Source organism: Thermobia domestica, chromosome 7 (genome assembly GCF_964235325.1).
Source record: "Thermobia domestica chromosome 7, izTheDome1.hap1.1, whole genome shotgun sequence".
Lineage (NCBI taxonomy): Eukaryota > Metazoa > Arthropoda > Insecta > Zygentoma > Lepismatidae > Thermobia > Thermobia domestica.
Window position 1 is genome coordinate 52667286 of NC_137460.1, and position 22257 is coordinate 52689542.

The 22257-nt window shown below is 34.2% G+C and overlaps 1 protein-coding gene across 4 annotated transcripts in view; it reads right to left on the reverse strand.

Moving 5' to 3' along the window:
- Positions 1-3776: 3776 nt before the first annotated feature.
- The window catches only part of Flo1 (flotillin-1), a 47031-nt gene continuing 28550 nt past the window's right edge, over positions 3777-22257 (reverse strand). Inside the window, exons 6-11 of one of the 4 annotated variants that reach the window (XM_081764652.1) lie at positions 17016-17146; positions 16570-16654; positions 14029-14216; positions 11004-11214; positions 9786-9950; positions 3777-7894 (exon numbers count right to left, since the gene is read on the reverse strand). In XM_081764652.1, the coding sequence (XP_081620778.1) occupies positions 7829-7894; positions 9786-9950; positions 11004-11214; positions 14029-14216; positions 16570-16654; positions 17016-17146 (846 nt within the window). In that variant the 3' untranslated portion in view covers positions 3777-7828. Of the gene's footprint in view, positions 9951-11003; positions 11215-14028; positions 14217-16569; positions 16655-17015; positions 17147-22257 lie in introns of all 4 variants that reach the window. The other 3 variants (XM_081764653.1, XM_081764656.1, XM_081764655.1) reach the window with 3 other exon arrangements.

Sequence of the window (22257 nt, forward strand, 5' to 3'; positions counted from 1 at the left end):
AGCGGAACCATTCCTTTATCACATGCAGCAACCTCTAGATTGCAGCAAGTTAAAGCTTTTGTCAACTTAAATTTCAGTGGTAATCATTCCTTCATTTTTATAACCATTTTCTGCAATATTCTTCGACAATTGTTGTAGAATCTATATCCTTGCTAGTTCTATATTTTCCTGACACCTCTTTATTTACTTTTTTGTGGCAAATCCTACATCAACATTTCGTGAATTCAACAAGTTTTCTTCTTTCTGCACATCAATCTTAAAAGTTTTAACGTGTTCTCGTTTCACAGATCTTTGTATAACTGCACACACACACACACACACACTCCTGTGCAGCTCTGGGTATAGCAAGGGAGCTAAAGGTCATTCACTCTGAAAATCTGTGAGAAATTTTTCAATGTCACTAGCTATGGTTTTACAGAAAGCTAGTTTGGGGCCTAACACTGGGTTTTCAAGACAGTGTTTTACTACTTCACAACTGTTACAAGACTGTTTGCTACCATCTTTCAAAGATGGCACCTGTTTCACAAATTCTCTAAGGCAGGGAAGCATATCAAGAGCTCGCTGTGCCACTTTTCCATTTAATAACCAATGGACAGGGCAATATTTGTATGAAAACATATCAGAACTTGTTAACTCATTATATATGCCTCTACTTGCAGGACAAATTGTACAAAGCCACAAAAACTTCGCAATATCCCAATCTACTGCTAGCATACCAACTTTAAAAACATTATTTAATGTATGCAAGCCACAACTGCCTAAATTTAAAGGACAAGTGTCACATTTTTCTGATTTCAGAAATGTATTAGACTCCTGAAGGAACTTTAAATTCACCGTGGGTTCATCCACAGAAACCTGTACGATATTTCTGACATCAAGGGATTTCATCAAGTCCATGAATGCTCCTAGGAGATCTGACGCTCTACTTCGTCCAAGGAAAGCAGAAGTCAGGTAACGAGTACAAACCTCTCCTCTCCCTTAGTAGTGTCCCAAATTCTGACATTGACGTCCATTTCATTTTTCTGAGATACTTTGCTAAGTGACTCATCGAACCCAATAACAAATTGGCTGTTACCATGCACTGTATGTATTGTGTTAAGAAGTTCCCTTTTAAAATGTGGTGCTAATCCAAATAAAATTATGTAACCTATCTTACTATGTCCCAGTTGCATTTTTGCTACTATTTCACTGACTGGAAATAAGTAGGGAAATAACTGTACAACTTTCTCCGCAGAACGGAAGGATTTGTGTGTGTCAATTACTTAAAACACACTATTTAATTTTTGCACTGGTAACATCACTGTCTAAAAAGTACTTCTTGAAGGCACTTGAGTGAAGATCAGAAGATCCAATATTATTACTATTGCTGTAGATTTATCACAGAAAACGCCTGACGAGAAAGCTGAACACGAAACAGCTGTTTGTTTCTTGGCTTTTCACTCCTGATGAAGAGGCTGAACTTGGTGTTTATGGTCTTCTTATAAATGTGTAAAGGTTGGACGAATCACAGGTTTTCTTCTTTTCTATGTGTTTCTTTCCCTGCACATGGCTAATTAATGCTTGGCGTTCCATAATGGCAACAGAAATAATAGCCTGAGGACAAAATCGGCAAACTGCACTATAAACATTTCTTTCACGTTTGATTAATCAATCCCGAAGAAGCGGGCCCTGGAACAACTTTCTTGAAACCAAATCTTACCATGGCACTGGGAACCCTTAGATGTTCTTCCTGACATAATGAACCTGGATACAGTACAATAATAAGTTCTTGTAATACATACCTACTACAAAATCAATTTACAGACCAATAAAGATATTTTTTTTTTTTCGTCGAAAATAGGAGACGATTTTAAATATTTGCCCTTGTACCTAACAAGGGAATTTACCTCAACCGGAAATGCAGTGTTTGTAAAATATTCTAAAATATTAATAAATGATAATAAAGCCTCAAATTTGTAACTTAACTTATTTTTTAAAAATTCAAGGATGTATAGACAAATTCACGCACTTTTCCAGGTATTTCCAAGGCCTTAAAAATTCTCACACAATTCCAGCTTTTCCCGAAATTCCCGACGCGTGTACACGCTGTTAACTGTTGCTTACTTCAGACCCACCTGGAAGGTAGAGCATATCTGTAAAGTCTCTGTTGGTAGTAAATGTGGGAATTATGTCCTGTAGGGAATCTTTTGCACACATTACATTCCTGAAATCTTTATTTTTTAGATGGCATACTTGTCACTTACTTTACGCTGATAAGGATCACCACTCCACGGTTTCTCGTTTTTGAAATAACGCGTGTAGCAAAGTAGCTCTCCCATGCTTTTGGACAGTGGAGACTACGCACTTTTCTCCATATGTCATATTGACTATTATTATCTTGGTGTCAGGAATCATCTCTCAATCGTTGTCGGTGATGTATGTATAAAATTACACCATAAAACATTCAGAGGTGGATATTTATTGTGATTTCGTATCAATTTTGAGTTAGAAATGTTCTTATTTTATTTCAAAAAGAAACGCACAATATCAATTGGAACTGTATAATAAAAATACTTAATTTATCTCAAAGAAATATTTTTAATTATTCATATCGCCAAGAAAATAATGAATATAGTAAGCAGCGGACAATGTTGCCTCACTGGTAAAGTGCCTGTGTCTCTAGTCAATGGTAAAGGGTCTCTGGTAGGTGGAGTCTCTGGTTCGATTCCAGCTTGCGCCAAGTGAGTTTCGTGGTGAACCATGACTGTGTGTGTGTTGGTTTTCTCGGGGCTCTTCCGTTTCCTCCCACTTTCTTAATTTCATTCATTAAATGTGGAAGAAACTTGACAGAAGTCAATATACTGAAACCGAAATGTTAAACTCTCCACAGTTAACGTAATATTGTAGATTCGTGAGTATTCGCAAAATTTGCAGACCACAACACAGAGCAAAATATACAATAAATACTTATAAATCCAATGCCGATTATCATAAGATAAAACGCAAATTTTACGTTGTGTTGACGCAAAACGGTGCGAAATGAGGCCCTAGATATATAAGGAAATAAATTTTGAATTGTTGGCGTTCCACGACCTATTTTTTTTTCTTTCTTTCTTTAATAATTCAGAAACCAAGTTTCATTTGATATTGTCAAACTACGAAAGAATTCAAAACTGTAAGAACGCGCAATTGAAACCAGGGTTAAACCCACTACTTCCCCTTTTACTACAGAAATAAGAGAGAGGGAAGTCACCCCAGAAACACTGAATCCATATAAATATATATTCTCGCTCGCGCTCACCGTTATTTTATGGGGTCTAATATTGAAACAGAACTGGTTACATCTAACACTTTGGTTTTGACAGAGCAATAAGGGCGAAAATTGAATTTATTCTTCAATATTTTGAATCCATAAAAATATCTCTGAAACGAAAAAAATGAAATCTTTGAGTTTTACGTCCCACGGTTATGCCGGTTAGGCTAAAGGAGACGGTGATGATGAGTAATGAATGAAATGGTGGAATGAAGAAAGTGGAAGAACCCCGAGAAAACCCACGCACACGGTGTTTGTCCACCACAAAGTTCACTTGGCGGAGGCTGGGATCGAACCCGGAACCCCAAGCACCAGAGGTTTGCTCTATTGTGTTCAATGCTGAAATTACCACTTCCGATTTTTTAACAGAAGGATAGGGGCGGGGATGAAACTACAGCGCAGAAAAACTTTCCTTTGGACTCAGTTCGTGATACTCACTCTAATGAAACAACGAAAACAGTAATCGAAATACAGAATACGCTAATTGTAAAAGCAAGTACTTTAATTACAATACAATATACTATCTACAATACATATTGCTAATATACACCAAAATAAGTCGATGCTAACATCATACAAATATATATGTACTTTTAAAAAATGTCAACCAGCGGAAAGTTGTTACCAAACAGCCACTTTAGGTACTTCCACAGTCCGTCTTTTACTTCTCAGCAATAGATGATGAGACTACTGTAATATAAAATCCATAGAATTTATATTCTTTTCCTGAACATTTCAGTGTTTTGTATCTCAGAAAACGGTACACTCATACACTCTCCGTGAAATTTTCTACCTGTAACTTAATTTCTAGTTGAATTAAACCGAAAAATATTCTAAATGACAAGGGCTACATTCTGTAAAATAATGACAGTTGAGCTTATAAAAAAAGAAAAAAACTACCCAACAGACTAAATCGCTGGCGACGAAGGCACAATGAAGAAACACGGACAAACACACACACACACACACCAAGGTTTTGAACAGTACACAATCAATCCATTGTAAGTGGATAAAATAGAAAACAATACTTGGTGAAAAAAAAATAAAACTTGAACTTCATGACTACTATTACAAGTTCTATTTCATGTCCTTCGTTTTCAGCGATTCCACTTTATTTCATTCGGAAAGCATTTTAACTTTTTTCTTTCTCGCCCTTTCGTATAGCCTCCAATAATGGCTGTATGTCCAACACACACCACTAGAGCGTTCACCTTTAGTGCGACGGTCCCTGGTTCGATTTCAGGTATGTGAGTTTGTGGTGGACAACAGCATTTCATAAGTTTTCTCCTACATTTTCATTCCACCATTTCTGCCATAATCATTTACTTTCAGTAATTATCGATCTACTTTAGCCTACAGAATATAAGCTTGAAACGTAGAACTAAAAATGTTATTGAATTCACCAAAAAAGAAAAAAAGTTCATATAATTAGAACATCGTCCGTGCATAACATCATTTTTGAATTTCAAATATTTCAAAGGACAAAAATGACAGTACTGTCCTTATTACAAATATCTAAATTTAAAACGTGTGTTACAACATTAGGAAAATTTTTGTTGGCCGGAATGGATTTACTTCCAGATTTTGTCTTCTGTCACACTAGTTTATAAAAAAAGGTTTTCAGGGAGACACTATATTCTATAAAACCTCTCACAACTACTTGTGTATCTAGGAATGAGAAAGTCAAGTACGTGCTTTCGGCATTATATATTTTTAAAGTTGAGGGCATTTTCCACACAACAGAACAAAAGTACGATTTCTTTTTAAAGAAAAGCAAGGCAGACGACTCTTTTTAACACAAAAATTTCCTCACCATCTAGCAAATAAATGTCAGTTTCTGTTAAAAAGAACAAAGTGATGAAAGAGTATTATACTTAATATATCATTACAGTACAGCTTCATGATAATGAAACACAAATTCTGTTATCCTTTAATATCAATTATCCTTCCTTATGTATGTTTTCAACACTCATCTCCACGTTCTCTGAGGACAGATATTACGCAGATCTGATAGAAGATACACACTAGCAATGAATAAAATATCTAAAATGAAATTTAAATATGTAAAAATTTGCAATCTGTAGCTGACAGAACATGACATGACATTATTTGATATATTGCAGATGATTATTCACATATACATATCTGTTCTCAAGAAACATGGAGACAACATTCAAACAAACAAAATTTAACATGAAACGCGGACTATATTCACACCATAAACTAGGGTCCCAACAGAGAACGCACACTTTATACTCAATAAAGAATGAAATTCATTCCTGTTAAAATTTCACTTCATTACGTATGGAAATGTTCATAAGTAATGCTTTTTTAAAAATAATTACATTGAATATTTTCAGTAATTACAACATTTGAAGAAAGAATAAATGATATTACATTCGACATAAAATATCCTATGTCACTACATGTCAGAGATTTCTTACATTATAGCTTCATTGCATTTGTCCAATATTTCATTAGAAACTTTTTGCTGGTAAATAAAATCACACTAGTCACAATTACGCAACCGACAAAATAATTAACGATAGAATAATATATGATTTGATTTTTTAACAAATACATTTATTTAGGAGTCAAATATATTTTTGAGAGATCATTGTGGGGAAAATATCATACGAGTATCTACCATCGTTTATGATATATCAAAACACTTTCAACAAACTTAAAAAGAACTAAATTCTGTGTTTAAGTTACAGCTGAATTTTATAATAATAATAATTTTTGAATTGGTGAGAAGACTAAGTAAACATTTTTGTAATTGTAGTGTATCGTACAATGTGCCAAGCTAAAGAAAGAACACACTAAACATTACAGAAACATAATATAAGTGACACCAAGTGAACTTCCATCTTCTCAACTTTGGCTTTATACTTCTGAGTTCTCTACTTGAGAATATATACAGACGCTGGAAGCCTGTGCTAAAACATTGTGAAAATTCAATACTTTAGGCAAAATTTTGAAAACAGTGTTTACGTTACTACATTTTTACCAATGTGTATCGAATGATATGGAAATATCAATTGTGTATATAAAGAATGAATATATATATATATTTAAGTTCAATCCAATCGTTTCTAAAGTTACTTTCAGGGCTTCAATTACCCAATACTCTATAGAAAAATCCATACTGATAGAGACCATAGCATCTTGTTAATATTTTATTGTGCTTTTTAAAGTATTCTATAAGTACTCTTTTATATATTCTACTTAATGCTGGTTCACTGCTGTAACATTGTTATCATACAATAAACGCCTTTGTAATACGTCAAACAGAAGAACAGATACAACAGAGATTCAAAGCTTTGGCATATGATCAAGTTACATGGGGAAAAAATTGTCAACATATAAGAATAAAATCAATGCAATATAAAGGAACAAACATATATGAAAACACATTTATATACTATTACAATACATACATTACTTCTTTGTATTTTACGAAAGGAAAAAAAAAAGTAAGTGTAGCTATCTTTGGAAACATTAACAAAACTACGCTATTCTATTACACAGTCATACAAAAATATATTTATAAACACTTGTAAAATAAAACACTGAACAGTATTAAATGGCAGTAGTCACCGGAAAAAACTAGAAATCCCGGTTCATAAGTAGAAATCTAGCTAAGAGGAAGGTACAAGATACAGTTTACATTGGAGTTAAAGGATACTTTAAGGCATAGCATCGCAGCTTTACATGTTATAAGTTTTGTCTTTGCTTTAAGCAAATATCATTATGTACTAAATAAATACATATAAGATTTCCCTAGCTCGAACAATAATCCTTACATTATCTACATACATACATTTTTTTACCCTCTGATCTGACATTTTACACAAAATACTTGTGTTCTAAAATAAATGACCCACGTATAGTTATGATATACATCATTAAAAAAAAATATACAGTCAAGCACAGTTTAACGGAATGCACTGCAAGTTAATTCTCATTGCTTTTATTGTTTTAAATAAAATAAATTAATTTTTGACATATGAAAAATTAATATGCTGAAGATATTGAAGTCTCGCTAATACAACAGATTAAGTAACGCGAGGCAAAGTTTCGTATCACTTATACTATGTAGAGAGATTCCGTGTCCAATGGAAGATGGAGCAGATGATTACGTTAAAACAAGTTTGACTGTATACGTTAAGCCTGACACTGACAGCCACTTCTTTTTTAACTCATCAAATTAGACTTTTTTTTTAAAAAAAAATGCAACGTAACATTAATTAATGACATCATGGCACATTAAAATTTACAATAAAAATTACATTAACAGTGCACTTAGCTCTACGCAACACTGAGTTTCATGTATGTAACAAAACGAAATATTTTTGTTAGGCTGTATGAATCAAAGTACGTCTTTTCATATTACTTACTTCCCTGATATTACTAACAATTAATAGTATTAGTAGTACTATTACTAATACAAAGGGAGAAAATTGTTTGTACTGATTTAAAAAAGAATCAGAGGATACAAGGCAACCTTAGCTGAACCAGAACAAGTCATTGCAATTAAAAAACAACAGCATGCGTGATGGATGATAGTGGTCGAGCTGTAACTTTCTTACACTGCATGGACTGACTGAAAAAATAAACGAATAAAAGTAATTTCAGCAGGACACGTTGCTATAAATTATAATTAAACTTAAACGTAAGACGAAAATGTATGTATAAAAATTTAAAAATATATGTACAAATCATTAATACTAAGAAGTTCCTATCTTAGATATCTTCAGTTTTAACGCTGGCAATAACCGCTTAAGAATTTGGAATGATTTTCCAGTCTATTATAAAATTTCTTACGTACAATTGAGTGAGAGCTTCAGGTACCACTACGAAGTCAAAACTGGAACTTGTCAACTTCCTAATATTCTCATGGAGTAGATTCTTCATTATTACTACTCAAAATGCTAGATATTCAATTTTTTGCAGCAAGTTGGGTCCCATGGTTGCATGAGAGTGCCGTTGACTGTAAATAGTAAAGCCCATTGTTATATTCCCCCAAGAATATGACTACAGTCAACAGTCATGATCACAAGAAATATTTTATCAAATACAACAGCACGATGCTCAAGAATGGAAAACTGCAAAAAGTGTAGGTAGACGACTTAAACAGAAATACAAGACTGTTAATAATTTAAGTCCATTCTATTGCTACAGTATCCCATGTCCAAATTACTCGGATTGAACTTGATTCAATATTATTTTTAAGCAAAGAAAAATCGACAACGGAGGGGAAACGTCTTTATATGCGGTGTAAGTTTAATTACAAGTAAAATACAGACAGCTATAGACAACTACTAACTGAAAAGGTTTACTGAAAGCAGGTCTGGGGTAAGGAAGGGGTCAATGATACAATACCACGAGTTTGTAAGATATCATTCACACTGTGAGAAAATATGCTATCACTATGAGTATATCCGTATGATTTTCCTTAACATCCAAAGTATTTGTTAACAATTTTCTGATTTATTTTACTGCTTCAGTGTACAAAACACCTCTACAATATGCAATACTCTTAGACCTTCCTTCCGTTTAATTTGCATACATTCAATAAAAAGAACACACACGTTCTAGGACCATTTAAATACAAGTACAGGAAAACCTTAATTTTTTCGAATTTGTATTCTAAAATAGTACACTGTTCAAAATATCGGACTTAACATAATTTAGTTCCATGATAACATTCGTCTATACTATCATACGTACATACACTTTTTAATAATTATTAACACAGAGCAGTCGCACATTCCTTTGAGATTTAGTGCGTGTGATGAGACATAAAAAAGGCTGATTTTTTTTTTTTTAAATTATACAACCGCAAATAATAAACTTTGGATAGGACACATCATTCTTGAATTAAGGTGAAAGATAATGAGTTCAAGAACCAAATATAATGTAGATTGGAAAGATTAAGGATGAAAATGTATCCAAAATAGTATTACGCTTTCCGCGAATTAACAAAATAATATAAATTACGATTTTCCTGTATACATATAGTAATAAACCACATTATACTAAAGCAGCAGGATAACACGGAGTTCTTACAAAAATTATTTGTACAGTTGCGACAAAACTTGTTTCCTTTCAACCAAAATTACATTCTTAATTTATGATCACTCGAACAACTGCTATATTCCAGAGAATCTCTTTGAATATCATTTCTTGAATTGCAGCAAAAAGAACTGAATTTTATTTAAGTTTGTTTTCAGGATCTCAACTTTTGGCGCTGACTGTACAATAGTAATGGATGAATGAAGTTGAAACAGTGGTTCACTTTTCTCGTTATCAATCATCATAATAGACCCTTATTCATTGTTTTTAAATACAGTGACCATCTAAAAATGTAGGGAAAGACATCGATAGAACTAACCAATTTATTTCTACAAACGAGTAAAGAATCGTATAACGTATAAATTCACGAAAAATAAACTTATCGAGATTTGCTGTTCAAACCAATCCTACTTGCCTTTACAATATCCACTCCAGTCAAAGTTTTGACCACTTCAGGCACTTTGGTAACTATATCCAGAACTTCCGAAGTCAACTTAGCTGCTCCAACCTCTCCATGGCCACTAGAAACCATTGTGATCTTCTTTGCTTGTGACAAAGGTGCTGCTACCTCAGCTGCAATCTGTGAGTAAAACACAGTGAAGGAAATGTCAAATAATGGAAAAGAAAGACATTCGCGCAATTTAAAACAGGACTTGATCACTTGATCATTTTAATTTTTAATATTCTCCACATACATTCGAATGCAAGTGAAGGATACAATTCAACCACAATTGAAGTTATCACTTAAATGTTATTTCTGATTTGTGTTTAACAGTGATTTTCCCTTATCTGAGAATGTCTAAGAAATAATAATAAAAATTTAATCATTTTTTTGTATCAGTAGTTTTTTAAACCACCTATGTGACTGAATGTTATACTTATCTAAGGAGTTTTTCGAATTAAAACCTTTTGAAGAAAATCAGTCAAAAGCTCTTTTCCTGAAACCCTTTATCCGATACGAAGTGAAAGAAAGAAAGAAAAAAAAAAGAAATTAAGAACATTGCAGCAGTTGTGAAGTGTTCAGGTAGGCGCTATGCTGAATCATACAATATTAGTGGTTGAAAATAGATAGTTTAATGCAAAAGGACAAAACTAATGGAGTAAGTATGTAGGTAAAAATGTTAAGACAGCGAAGGAATAATACAGGAAAAGACAGAAACATAAAAATAAAAAAAATAAAAACTGACAAAAATAAAAAAAATAATGAAAAGTTGTCGGAGAAATAACTGTAAATAATAATAATAATAATAGAAATTGGGGAAAACACAACAACAAAAAAGTAAATAGAAATAGAGGGAGTTAGGTAGGGTAGTAGTACAGCAAAGGGGTATACCGACGATATTATGTCTTCTCAGCTGCTGGAGTTATAACTGAAAGAAGGAAATCCCGAAGCGAAAAGAGAAAATGTATTAACTTACAAGGAAACATTGGAACATAATCGTACATACTAAACAAAATACACTTTTAATCGCTTTCGCAAAGTGTAAATAGTTAAAAACTAGAATCTAATTTCTTTTCTCAATAATAAAAATTTTTTCTCCACTCCTCCTGTCCTTGAATAAAGATAGAGAATTCATATTTTCTAAAACAGCATTAAAAATAACTATATACAATTACATAAAAGGCAAAATACCTTTGGCAGTGTTTCAAGAAGCATATCCACCATAGCAGCCTCCTTATACTCTTTCCAAGCGTCTGCTTTCTTAGCCATTTGTTCAGCTTCTGCGCGTGCCTTTGCCTCAATGGCAAAAGCCTCTGCTTCCCCTCGTACTCTCAAGGCTTCTGATTCCGCCTCAGCCTCCAGAATTACGCGGTTCCTGTTAGCTTCTGCCAGTTTCTCCAATCTACAAACAACAGAACATTACATCTTCGAGGGGCATACACTATTATACATGTCTTGTATTTTCCGTTTTATAATTTCCACTTATAATGTACTAACTGAAATGCTCGTTCTTCGCACGGGAAAAATAGTTTATGGACAATGTTTGGGAAGTATATTTGTACCCCTTTACGATGCATATTTGGATCAAAGTGCATTAAAAATCCAGTTTGACCCAAGTACTATGTTCAAAAATTTATTTTAAACGATTCAAACTTTTCCACCCTTTGGCCATTTTAGGAATACAAAATAGGAAATTAAGTGTTCAGAAATCTCCCTATCCTTAGAAAATTTCCGAAAATGCAGAGTCATGTCAATTTCTATTTAGTAATGAATTTATATACCTAATTACATTTTCTTAACTTTAGGAGTTCGTGTAAACTATATTTTTGGCATAAATTTTAAATCCCCTTCTTTAAGGCACACATTTTAATGAAAGTGTCATGACAAGAATTCGGCTTGAGCCAAGTGCTAACTTATGTTCAGAAGAAAGAATATATGTATAAAATTTCAAATGGTTCAGCCGTTTCTCCATGATGAGATGACAGATAACATTGATATTTTTAAAAAGTGAGAAAAAATATGAAAAAACTAGCGCTCAAGCCATGGGCAAAAAGTCTTCATGCTTAGATAAATTTCTAATTGCGCTTTTTTTCACTAATATGAGAATGTTGAATCCAATGAAACTATTTAACAGTATACCCACCCATAGGGTCACGAGAAAAATGACCTCAGAGTTGGGATATTTAAACTACCGCTTCTGCCAATGGTAAAAGTGTTCACGCTTGGAAACATTTCTAATTGTCCTTTTCATACTAATTTGAAAATGAAATGAAATCTTTTGAGTTTTACGTCCTACGGTTATGCCGGTTAGGCTAAAGGAGACGGCGATGATGAGTAATGAATGAAATGGTGGAATGAAGAAAGTGGGAGGAAACGGGATAATCCCGAGGAAACCCACGAACACGGTGTTTGTCCACAAAGTTCACTTGGCGGGGGCTGGGATCGAACCCGGGACCCCAAGATCCAAAGATGAACGCTCTACCACTGAGCCACCGCGGCCCCCCATACTAATTTGAGGAGGATGAATCCAACAGAAATATTTGTAAACATATGCATCCATACCTACAATGGCGTGCAATATACCGAACACAGCGTACTCAGCATAGCAAGAACTTACAACAGAAATTAATAATTATTAATTAATATATTAATAAGATAATACTAGCTGAACCTGCGCTGTCTGCTCAGCGCATCGTTCTGTTATGACCATGAATCTCCTTCCCACTGTGCAAGTCTCCTTACTCACACAAGTAAAGGATAGGAGACTCACAAAGAAAGTAAATTGCTATGTATAGATGCTGGGGTGAGTTTGTAGCAAATTTGTAGAAGTAACACGATATCAAGTGGAAATATATATATTTTTTCTAATTAATCCATATTAGTTTGAGTACGCCTCATTGTGTCTCTTGAGGTCTTTGAAGCTGCCAGCATGCTATAGGTTTTGCCAATCAGATTTAAGCAAAGCGCCCGCAATATAAATCAACCCACCATACGTAACTTCTTTATTGGTTGCCTAACACCGTAGTTTCAGCCTGCAACAATGTTAATCTTATGGGCTCAAAACAGCCCCTAAAATGTTGAATAGAACAATAACGACACGGTTTTTGAAAATTTGAATGAGAACTGGACAATCTAAACAAAATGTTTCTAGCAGTTGTGGTTTCCGAGATTTTATTGTCGAAAGGATTGGAGACAAACATATAAACCTAGTATTATAATACATAGATATTAATAAGATATGCACATTCCTTGATTATAATCTCCTCGAAAGCCAGCAGAAAAGAAGAGACATCGAGTTGACAAATAAGAATATTAAAGCTAAAGTGAAAACCAACAACACAGATAGGTAGAAGTTTGCTCTTGGTTTCTGAGGAGGTAAATTTGGTTGATCCATCAACTCAGATGGATTCATCATTCAAGAACCTTCCAATGAACGTTAAGTGCTATGATTAAAATTTACATATTTAAGACGCCCATATCAATACACATTCTGGACATGAAAAGTGTATAAGCATTCGGGACTTGTGCACATGTTACACCATCTTTACAATTCCAAGTTTATATAACTTCTTGAACAGATACTTGATTAATCACTTTAATATTATCTTTGTCGGAAAAATACTGAGTTACTAGTTATTTAAATGAGTATGTCTCCTTGCGCGCACGTCAACATATGGATAGCGCCATGTAGTAGCACGAATTTTAGTTAACTTTTTTTTTTTTTTTTTTTATGTCATACGTAACTAATTAAATCAATTCTAACCGCACTAGACGAGTATTTCCATTCTGTAAACTACTGTTTCTTCTCAGCTTGATGTGCATATCGTTTAAGTTGCTCGAATCGCCCACTGCTCCCTTGGGTATTACTCTAAATTTAAGTAATTGAAGTACCTTTTTTTTTTTTTTTTTTTTTTAACTGAATATTTACTGTACCGCTAGCACAAGACTGTGATCTGAGAAGACGTCGGCCCTACAGAGAACCTCCATGTTCTTGAACTAATCCGAAACCTAACCCGTGTACTATCATAAACAAAAAAGAAATGCCCTTTTTAAAACTGTTTTGAGTTCACTTTTAGTATTTTTTCTATGTACAATATAATGCCACAGTAGCAAAATAATTCAATTCCAGTAATAATGCCACGGTATAATTCAACTAATGAAATAGAAGACAAAATGTCTTTTTTTAAATCCTATCTGGTAATTCTTTACAACTCACCTATATTTTTCCGCTTCTGCTGGTCGTCGTACGGTGGCCTCCAATTCTCTTTCCCTACGTTGAATTTCCTGATCTTGTACTGAGATTTCCTGGCTTCTTTCTATAACAAGGATCTGCATCTGCTCCTCTTTTATGCGCTGTTTCGTCTTCGCAGCCTGCAGTTCGTAAGCAAGTTCGGCTTCGGCTTTCTGAAACAAAATGATATTCGTATCCATGGTTAAGAATTCGTATATCTCATTTTAACAGACAAAAAGGGGGCAATAGCGATCCGATGTTGCTAATTGTCTGTACGTTCCGATACTAAGTCTGCAGTGGATAACATCCATAATTACATTACGAAGGGAAGAAGAGTAATACAGTACTGTACTTTTACTCAAGCATACTATCCGAGCTGACAATGTAAAATACCTATTATATACGAGGGCCATTGCAAAAGTCATGGCAACTATTTTTTTCTCGAAAATGGTAACGAATAAAACATTTCTGAAATATGCAAATGGAAGGTTAGTTCATATGTAAACTTACATCGAGGGTGATGGATGAACACACACACAATCATAAAGATACAGCACGAGAAAAATGACGGAAAAAAAAAATTGTCGTTTCAAACGTGTTTTACTGTTAATTGCAATAGAACACAATAGTACAGGGCAGGAATAGTAATCTGTGACATCTTAGAGCATCCACCGTATTTGCCAGACTTATCACCTTGCGATTATGACCTCATACCAAAGCTGAAAGAGCCATTGCGTGGAACACGCTTTCGAACCTGTGAAGACTGTCACAGCAGTCACGCGTGAGACCCGAAGTTTCGCTCAAGGTGAGGTCATAGGTAGCCCTATTCGGCGTCTTCCACAGCGTTGGTAGTGTAGGATAGATTCTTTGGGAGACTACTTCGAGGGACTCTCTCCCTCCATGTAGTGTTTAGATATGAACTAATCTTCCATTTGCATATTTCAGAATTTTTTTATTCGTTACCATTTTCGAGAAAAAAAATAATTGTCATGACTTTTGCAATGCCCCTCGTATATATATATATATATTATAATACAGTAAATTCAACATTTTTAGTTTAAAATCAGGTCTTTGAAACTGAATCGGCTGCTCCGGATTTTATCTGTTGCTTCCGATATCCGTTAAAAGGAAGTCCGCCAAACTGATGTATAAGTGTATTTTCTGTTTGATTTATTATGGTTAAAAGATAATCTTTAATCTTAGCTAAGAAAATGTGAATGTTCCTTGTCATATTTCCATTACTAATATTTTATGATAATGAAATCTTTAAATTAGTGGGAAGTTTATGTCGTTTAGGATATGAAAATAATCCTAAATTGCAATCAATTGATGGTAAATTATCAGATTGATATTAATCTGACAGTGTTTTCAAAGAAAGTCTACAGACGCGATATTTCTCATTTGGGAAAGTATTTCAACTGAAAAGATAACACCGAGGAGGAATGTGAAGAGCATAGAATTAGTCAAGAGCTAAGAACGGTAAATTAAGCCACTCAATAATTAAATTAAAACTAAATACAAACAATAATACCAAATGAATGAGGAAAATTCACTGGTAACTCAACTGGTGTAACATCTACTCGGCAAGCAGTATATTAGCGTTCTAGTTTCTCTCAGTTCACCAATCAGACTTTTATGCTATTTCCAATATCATATTTTAAGTTTCATACTTGGTGTTTGTGTTCTGCTACTCACGATTATATCAGGTTGTCCTATATGAAATTACTGTTTTAGCATGCAGGTTCAATTATACTATAAACACACAATTTTTGAAAATATTTAATCAAAGTATGCTCCATCCGTATCAATACACTTCTAATGACTGCAAAGTATTCTTATGCCAGTTTTAAAGAACAGCACCAGCATCTTTCGTTGGAACGCCAATTGGACTAAACACATCTTACGAAGAAACTGTCTTCTTCATACCGCCATAGAAGGAAAGATGGGGGGAAAGCGAGGACTAGAAAAAAGAACACAACTGATCGAAAATTTGAAAAATAAAAGATAATATTGGGGGTTAAAAGAGGAAGCTGAAGATCGAGAAACTTGGAAAAAACATTTCCAGGCCGGGACCTAAGAGGAGGAGGGAAGAAAAATATTGCCCTGCATCATAATAATATAATAATAATAATAATAATAATAATAATAATAATAATAATAATAATAATAATAATAATAATAATAATAATCCTACCTTTTCTTTTTCATTTCGATTACTGAAGAAAAATACTTACAATACATGAAATACTAAAACGATAGTTTGCCCCCCCCCCTCCCATTCCAAAAAATAAAAATATTCTGCTACCTTTACATACAGTACAATCTGCAACGAAAGTTACGCTTCATTGTATACCCCAGTGTCTGTGTGGTTTCTCTTAGTTTATGTATGAAATTTAAGACAGTGGAAACAAAAATTATCTCAATGCTTTCAACATTAAAAAGTTTTCACAAGCAGAACAGAACTTTTGGTCCATACTGTACACTTCAATATGCAACAGAATATTCTCTCTCCCCCTGAAAACTTACCTTCGTCTGTACTTCCACATCGTAAGCTGCTTTTTTCAACTCAAAGTCTCTTTGAGCTTTGGCAATCTCTGTGTCGTTCAAGAATCTAAAATGCAAAGCAAAAAAATATATATAAAATTAATTCGCACTGCAGTTATCCAATGTTTGTTTTTACTAAATTACAAGTTTCCTGTTAATTCGGTTAAAAGCGTGTCTATCTTACTACAGTTTTTCTTTTCTTGTAAAATGCGAGAGACTGCTGTACCTTGAACTTTGTTATTTAAATGAAAATTCCATTTATCATTACTTTTCGATGTACCCTAATTTTAAATATCCCTGCACCTTTGGCAAGAAACATTCAACTATGCTCATCTCTGAATTGCTTTGAAAAACATCTTATGTAACTTTTGTATGGTTTTGTTACTGGTTACGTATTCTCCAATTAAAGTGAAACTTGAAATCATTACCTTGCAGCCATTCTTTCCTCTTCGGCTATAGCTTCTTTGATCTGTGCATCGCGTCGTGCTTCCGCTTCGCCAATTCTGGCGTCTCGTTTTACTTCAGCTGTTCGTGCCATTCCCAGGCTTTTCAGGTAACCCTAAGCAACAAGAAATTACTTGAAAATACATAAAATCTACCACATAATAATTTCTAAAGCTAACAAGACTTAAGAATCGTGGTTAATGTGAATACAAGAATGTAAGAGAAATATATATATACATACTGTATATAGGAAAGAAAAAAAAAAGACAGTAACTAAATGAAAGTTCAGCTGCATTTTTACTCCCGATATTTATTCACAAAATTCGGTGATCTAGTAACTATCACATTCTTTTTGTCGGTGTAAGAAAAAGAAAAAAAAACTGGTTAAAATCTTACAGTAGAAAACAGTAATATTATGTATTATTAATGTTATTTTTCCAGTAGAAAAAAAACAGTAATATTAACGTCTGTGTAAGTTTTGCAATGTTTCTTCTGTACATATCTCTTAGCTACTGTGATACGCTATTGGGTTGTTACATCAACATAACAGAATCTGGCAAAAAAAAGTGACTACATCAACTTTTCTGAAGTGTATGTATTTAGGTTATGTTTGAATGCATACAAAATAAAACGTCTATATTGTTTAGCTTTTTAAATCTCACCTTTTTAAATTGATCAAAGTCAGAGATCTAATCGAAAATCCGTGGTATTCAGGCTGCTCAAGGTGAAACGGTAAAGTATATATATATATGTGCGAATTTCAACTTGTCTTCGCACTCTATAATAAACATTTTTGCAATATGTAACATTGCTGTTCAAGTATTCCTATTTTTGTTTTATAATCGATAACGACTGCTCGATATAACTGTTATCAAGAGAAAAACTTTTCCTCATTCTGCGAAATTTATTTTTTAATTTAAATTTGGATTATGCCTTTCACTGGCACCTTTTCACATGAAGTGTACCTTTTCAGAAATTACCATTCATTGTTTCTATGTACGTAAAAATAAATCTTAGATCCTTATGTAAAATATAATATTATATTTCACTGTGTTATCAATTAAAACAATTTTTACGAATATCTACACTGCTACGATCCAACAATTACAAAAGACTATGTATTTACCATGCACATAAATAATTACGCATCTACATGCTGCTAACACTAGCAGTGCAACGCTATGCTCATTGTTTAATAATATAAATATGCAGCAAAATGGTATGCGTGATATATATATATGTCCTTATTTCTATCCATAGAAAAAAATCATGTGCAAACAAAAGAAAAAATAGCATTCACATAAAATTACTACAACAGCAACAACACAAAGTACCAACTTCAAAACACGGATAAATAACCATTACATTAGAAATCCAGAAAGTTCTTTAAGAGTATTTTAATGCATTTTTATTTAAGCGTAATCAAGTACTAGAAATATGTCCAAAACAGACATTATTTTAACAGCTTTTGTTCACCACATAAGAATGTCACCACCAAGATTGTATTTACAAAGCATTACAGATTAGTTAAAATATCATTACGGTCTAATTTAAATTACTAGTCTTAAGAAAGTTGAGTTTACGTAAGAAATCCTCTGAAACCTCATTCATAATGGATGACTGACGAATTATGTATCATCTGGAATTCCCAATATTAGATATGCACACAAATTCTACGCCAGAGGTTTTTAACCTCATTACTTGGCCCAACAAACTTTCATCGGGTGAATCACACTTTTTACATATTTGAAATGCTCTTCATGTATCTAAAGTACGGTGACCAGACGTACTGATTTTTCGCACTACAGTACTGTTTTTCAGAGATGTCCTGTGTGTTGCGAAGACGCCTAGAAAATAGAGAAATGTCTTTCTTTTTTAAAATGTCCTGCGAAATGTTCTGAGTTAACATATTTGCAACTTTCATTCTTTATTCACAACATTTTAAATCACAGGCACTCTTTTCCTGAATGATGAGCCGCTGTGTTTTTTAACACTCGTCAAAAGATTAGGGAACGGGAACAATCGACAAACCATTGTTTTGTAATACATTGTTTTTATTGAGAAGGGCTTGTTGAGATATTGTAAGATAGGAAAGGTTTCCTTTCCAATTTATGAGAGTCATGTTAACCAAGTTAAGTAGAAGTTCCCTCGTGCCGATCTACATTTTTTCTCATTCCTTAAAATAATATCACGCTCCGAAAATCGATTTTAAAAAAAATCTTTATCCAGCAAGAAGTTTCACTGTACGTTCATAAAACCACTTTGACATTCATCGAAACATATGGAGTTGTGTTGAATTTCTTCAATACTTTTGTTCAGTATTTTTCTTTTTAGCAAAAATGAATGATTAACTTAAGGTTAACGTTAAATGAACTAAGAACATGCACATTGCGAACACAGTAAACTACCATATACTATTATACGTATTTGTGTCCTACTTTTCGCTGGTCAGAATCTGGTCACCCTAATTTAAAGGTACAATATAATGTGATAATACCGGAAAATCACCACAACTAACTGGCGTGATTCAAGCAGTAATTTTTCATTTGCCTACCGGTTGTTCTATATCTATTTAGCTACCAACAACTATCTTTGCTTTGGCGCTTTATTCCTTCAAACTCTAGTATTGACGAATCATTGGTATTTCATTAGCACTGCGTTGGTCACGCCCTCCACCTTTACGTGAGTGGTCGCGCGTTCTACTATTGTAGAACATAAGTATTTTTCTACAGCGATATGATTTTTAGCGATATTCGGTCTTGGGTATGTTAGTTATAGTATTATACACGTTTTAAAATATTTTAAAATTATTTTATTTGATTAATACAAGAACATTGACAGAAATAAACATTTGGTATATCGTATTTAATATATAACAATGTTGAACTGAAAATCGAACAAGTCTTTCGGTATAAGTGTCCATATAACAGCATAAATATTTTTCTAGTATACATTGTACAGGTAGAATTATTTGATGTACTCTTTTTGAATGACTGCCTACTCCAAGCAATCGTCACACATGCTTTTCTGCTGGTCTGGCCACACCCATCTCTGGTATTTTCCAAAAGTTTTTACTTGTTGACTTGTTGCGAGAATGACATTTTCGAAACCCAGAATCTCCATCTCGTGGTAATGGAACACCTTCACTGAAAGCAAACTGAAGTTTTTCTCTGCGTCGAAGCTCGTTTGGCAAGGATTCCACGGCTAAACGTTGGCTTATTGCTGGTTCTATCAACCTAGATCATGGAGGAAATTCTTTCGTGTGATATTCTCATTATTCTTATTTGCTCTAAATATATTAAGAGCATTAACACCAGCTACGTGTTTTCATCAATTCAACATCAATTAGGCATAAAAAAGATGCCTTGTAAGCCAAGCCTATGAAAAGGCTGGTATTATATTCAAATTGCGAGTTCGTGAGTTTCTTGGCATTATGGGATCTACATACCAGCGAGAAGGTTCTACTTTCTTCTCTCTGCTGATATAAAACACACGTGTATCGAGAGAAGGTGGTGCAGCAAGATTCAGAACTTCAACACTGGCTTGTACTGGTATGTTTTCTTCTATTTATTCTTCCGGTATATTGCCTCGTACATCTTCGGTATCACTGCACTCAACTTTTTCTTCAAAATCTTCCTCGAGCTCCTATATGTCTTCAATCCCAAATGCACTTTCACAGTTACTTTCTGCCTCTTCTAACTAAAGACGCACTTGTTCTCTGTCCTGCACTGACATTTCATATATTACAAACACATATTCCACCAAAGAACGTGAATATGTAAAACGAAATAAATCACTAATACGAAACGAACTTGTACGCCAATAGTCGCGCGATCTACAATAGTAGAACACTAATGAAATCATGTAACAAATCGGAGCAGGTGCAAGAATAAGGACTGAAAATTGACTCGAATGTACAGAAGGTTTTCGGAGAAAGGTACATAACCGCTTAAGGTCGAGCATGTTCCCAATTACTCAGGATTCTAAGAATAAAACACCTGTTCTACAATAGTAGAACGCGCAACCACTGCAGTGTTAAGATTTAGAAAGAAGTTTGAGCTCCTTCCACTTCTGTATCTACATTTTTTGCTGATTATACTGTCTATCTATGAGATGAAATTTTCTGTAACTACTGAACAAAAAGTGTCTGCTTATTTTTACAACTGCGTTCACGATCACTTTAAGATTCTGAGCGTAAAGATATATAGTTTAACACCAGCCTTATATATACAAGGATCGGAACTTAAATAGTGGCAACACTGCTGTGGAGACACTATGCAATGAAATGTACTAGTGGCACTGATAGCGCACGTTGTTGACATACCTACCTAACCTCCGAGCAAATAGACTCGCCCGTCACTGGCAGGCGCACAAGCAAGGGAAGCACAGTCACTTGTGAGCGAGTGGTCTAACGTAAAGGAACCCATCGTGATGCAATTTTGCGCATGCCCAGGCGTTCCTTCAGGATGAGAAGCACAGTCGTATGCGCTAATCCGGTTTCGTGGACGAGCTCACGAATCGTCAGGCGTCAATCACTGTCCATTAACGCGGCAAAACAGCTTGCACTTCTTCTTCAGAGACGTTAGGACGACCTGCCCGATGCATGTCTGCCACATAAAGTTTGCCGACCTTTGTTGAAGGCTTTTACCCACCGTGCCACTGTTCTTACGGCAATGCCGATTCCTCACACGCCTCTTGAAGCCCTTGATGACACTGTCGTGTTGTACGACCTCTGGCACATTCAATCTTGATATAACTCCGTTGTTCCTGTTTCGAAAACATAGTGACACCTTTATGTTAGACCGCTTGCTCACAAGTGACTGTGCTTCCTTCGCCTCTGCGCCTGCCGGTGACGGGCGAGTCTATTTGCTCGGAGGTTAGGTAGGTATGTCAATAACGTGCGCTATCAGCGCCACTCGTACATTTCATTGCATAGTGTCTTCACAGCAGTGTTGCCACTATTTAAGTTCCAACCCTTGTACAAAAATATTTTAAATTAATATTTACGTAATGACATTATCTAGTTTATAGAATATTAAAATCATTCAATTTACTTAGATTCCGTACATATATAGACGCAGTGCACGATGTATAAGCAGCTTGAAAACTAAAGTTATCAATAAACTCAAACTACGTAACAGGATAAAGAGCAAGGCGACACTATAAAAGGTATTATACAGGTTGTGGTGCTTTATACATATATTTTGTAAACATACAAATTAGAAA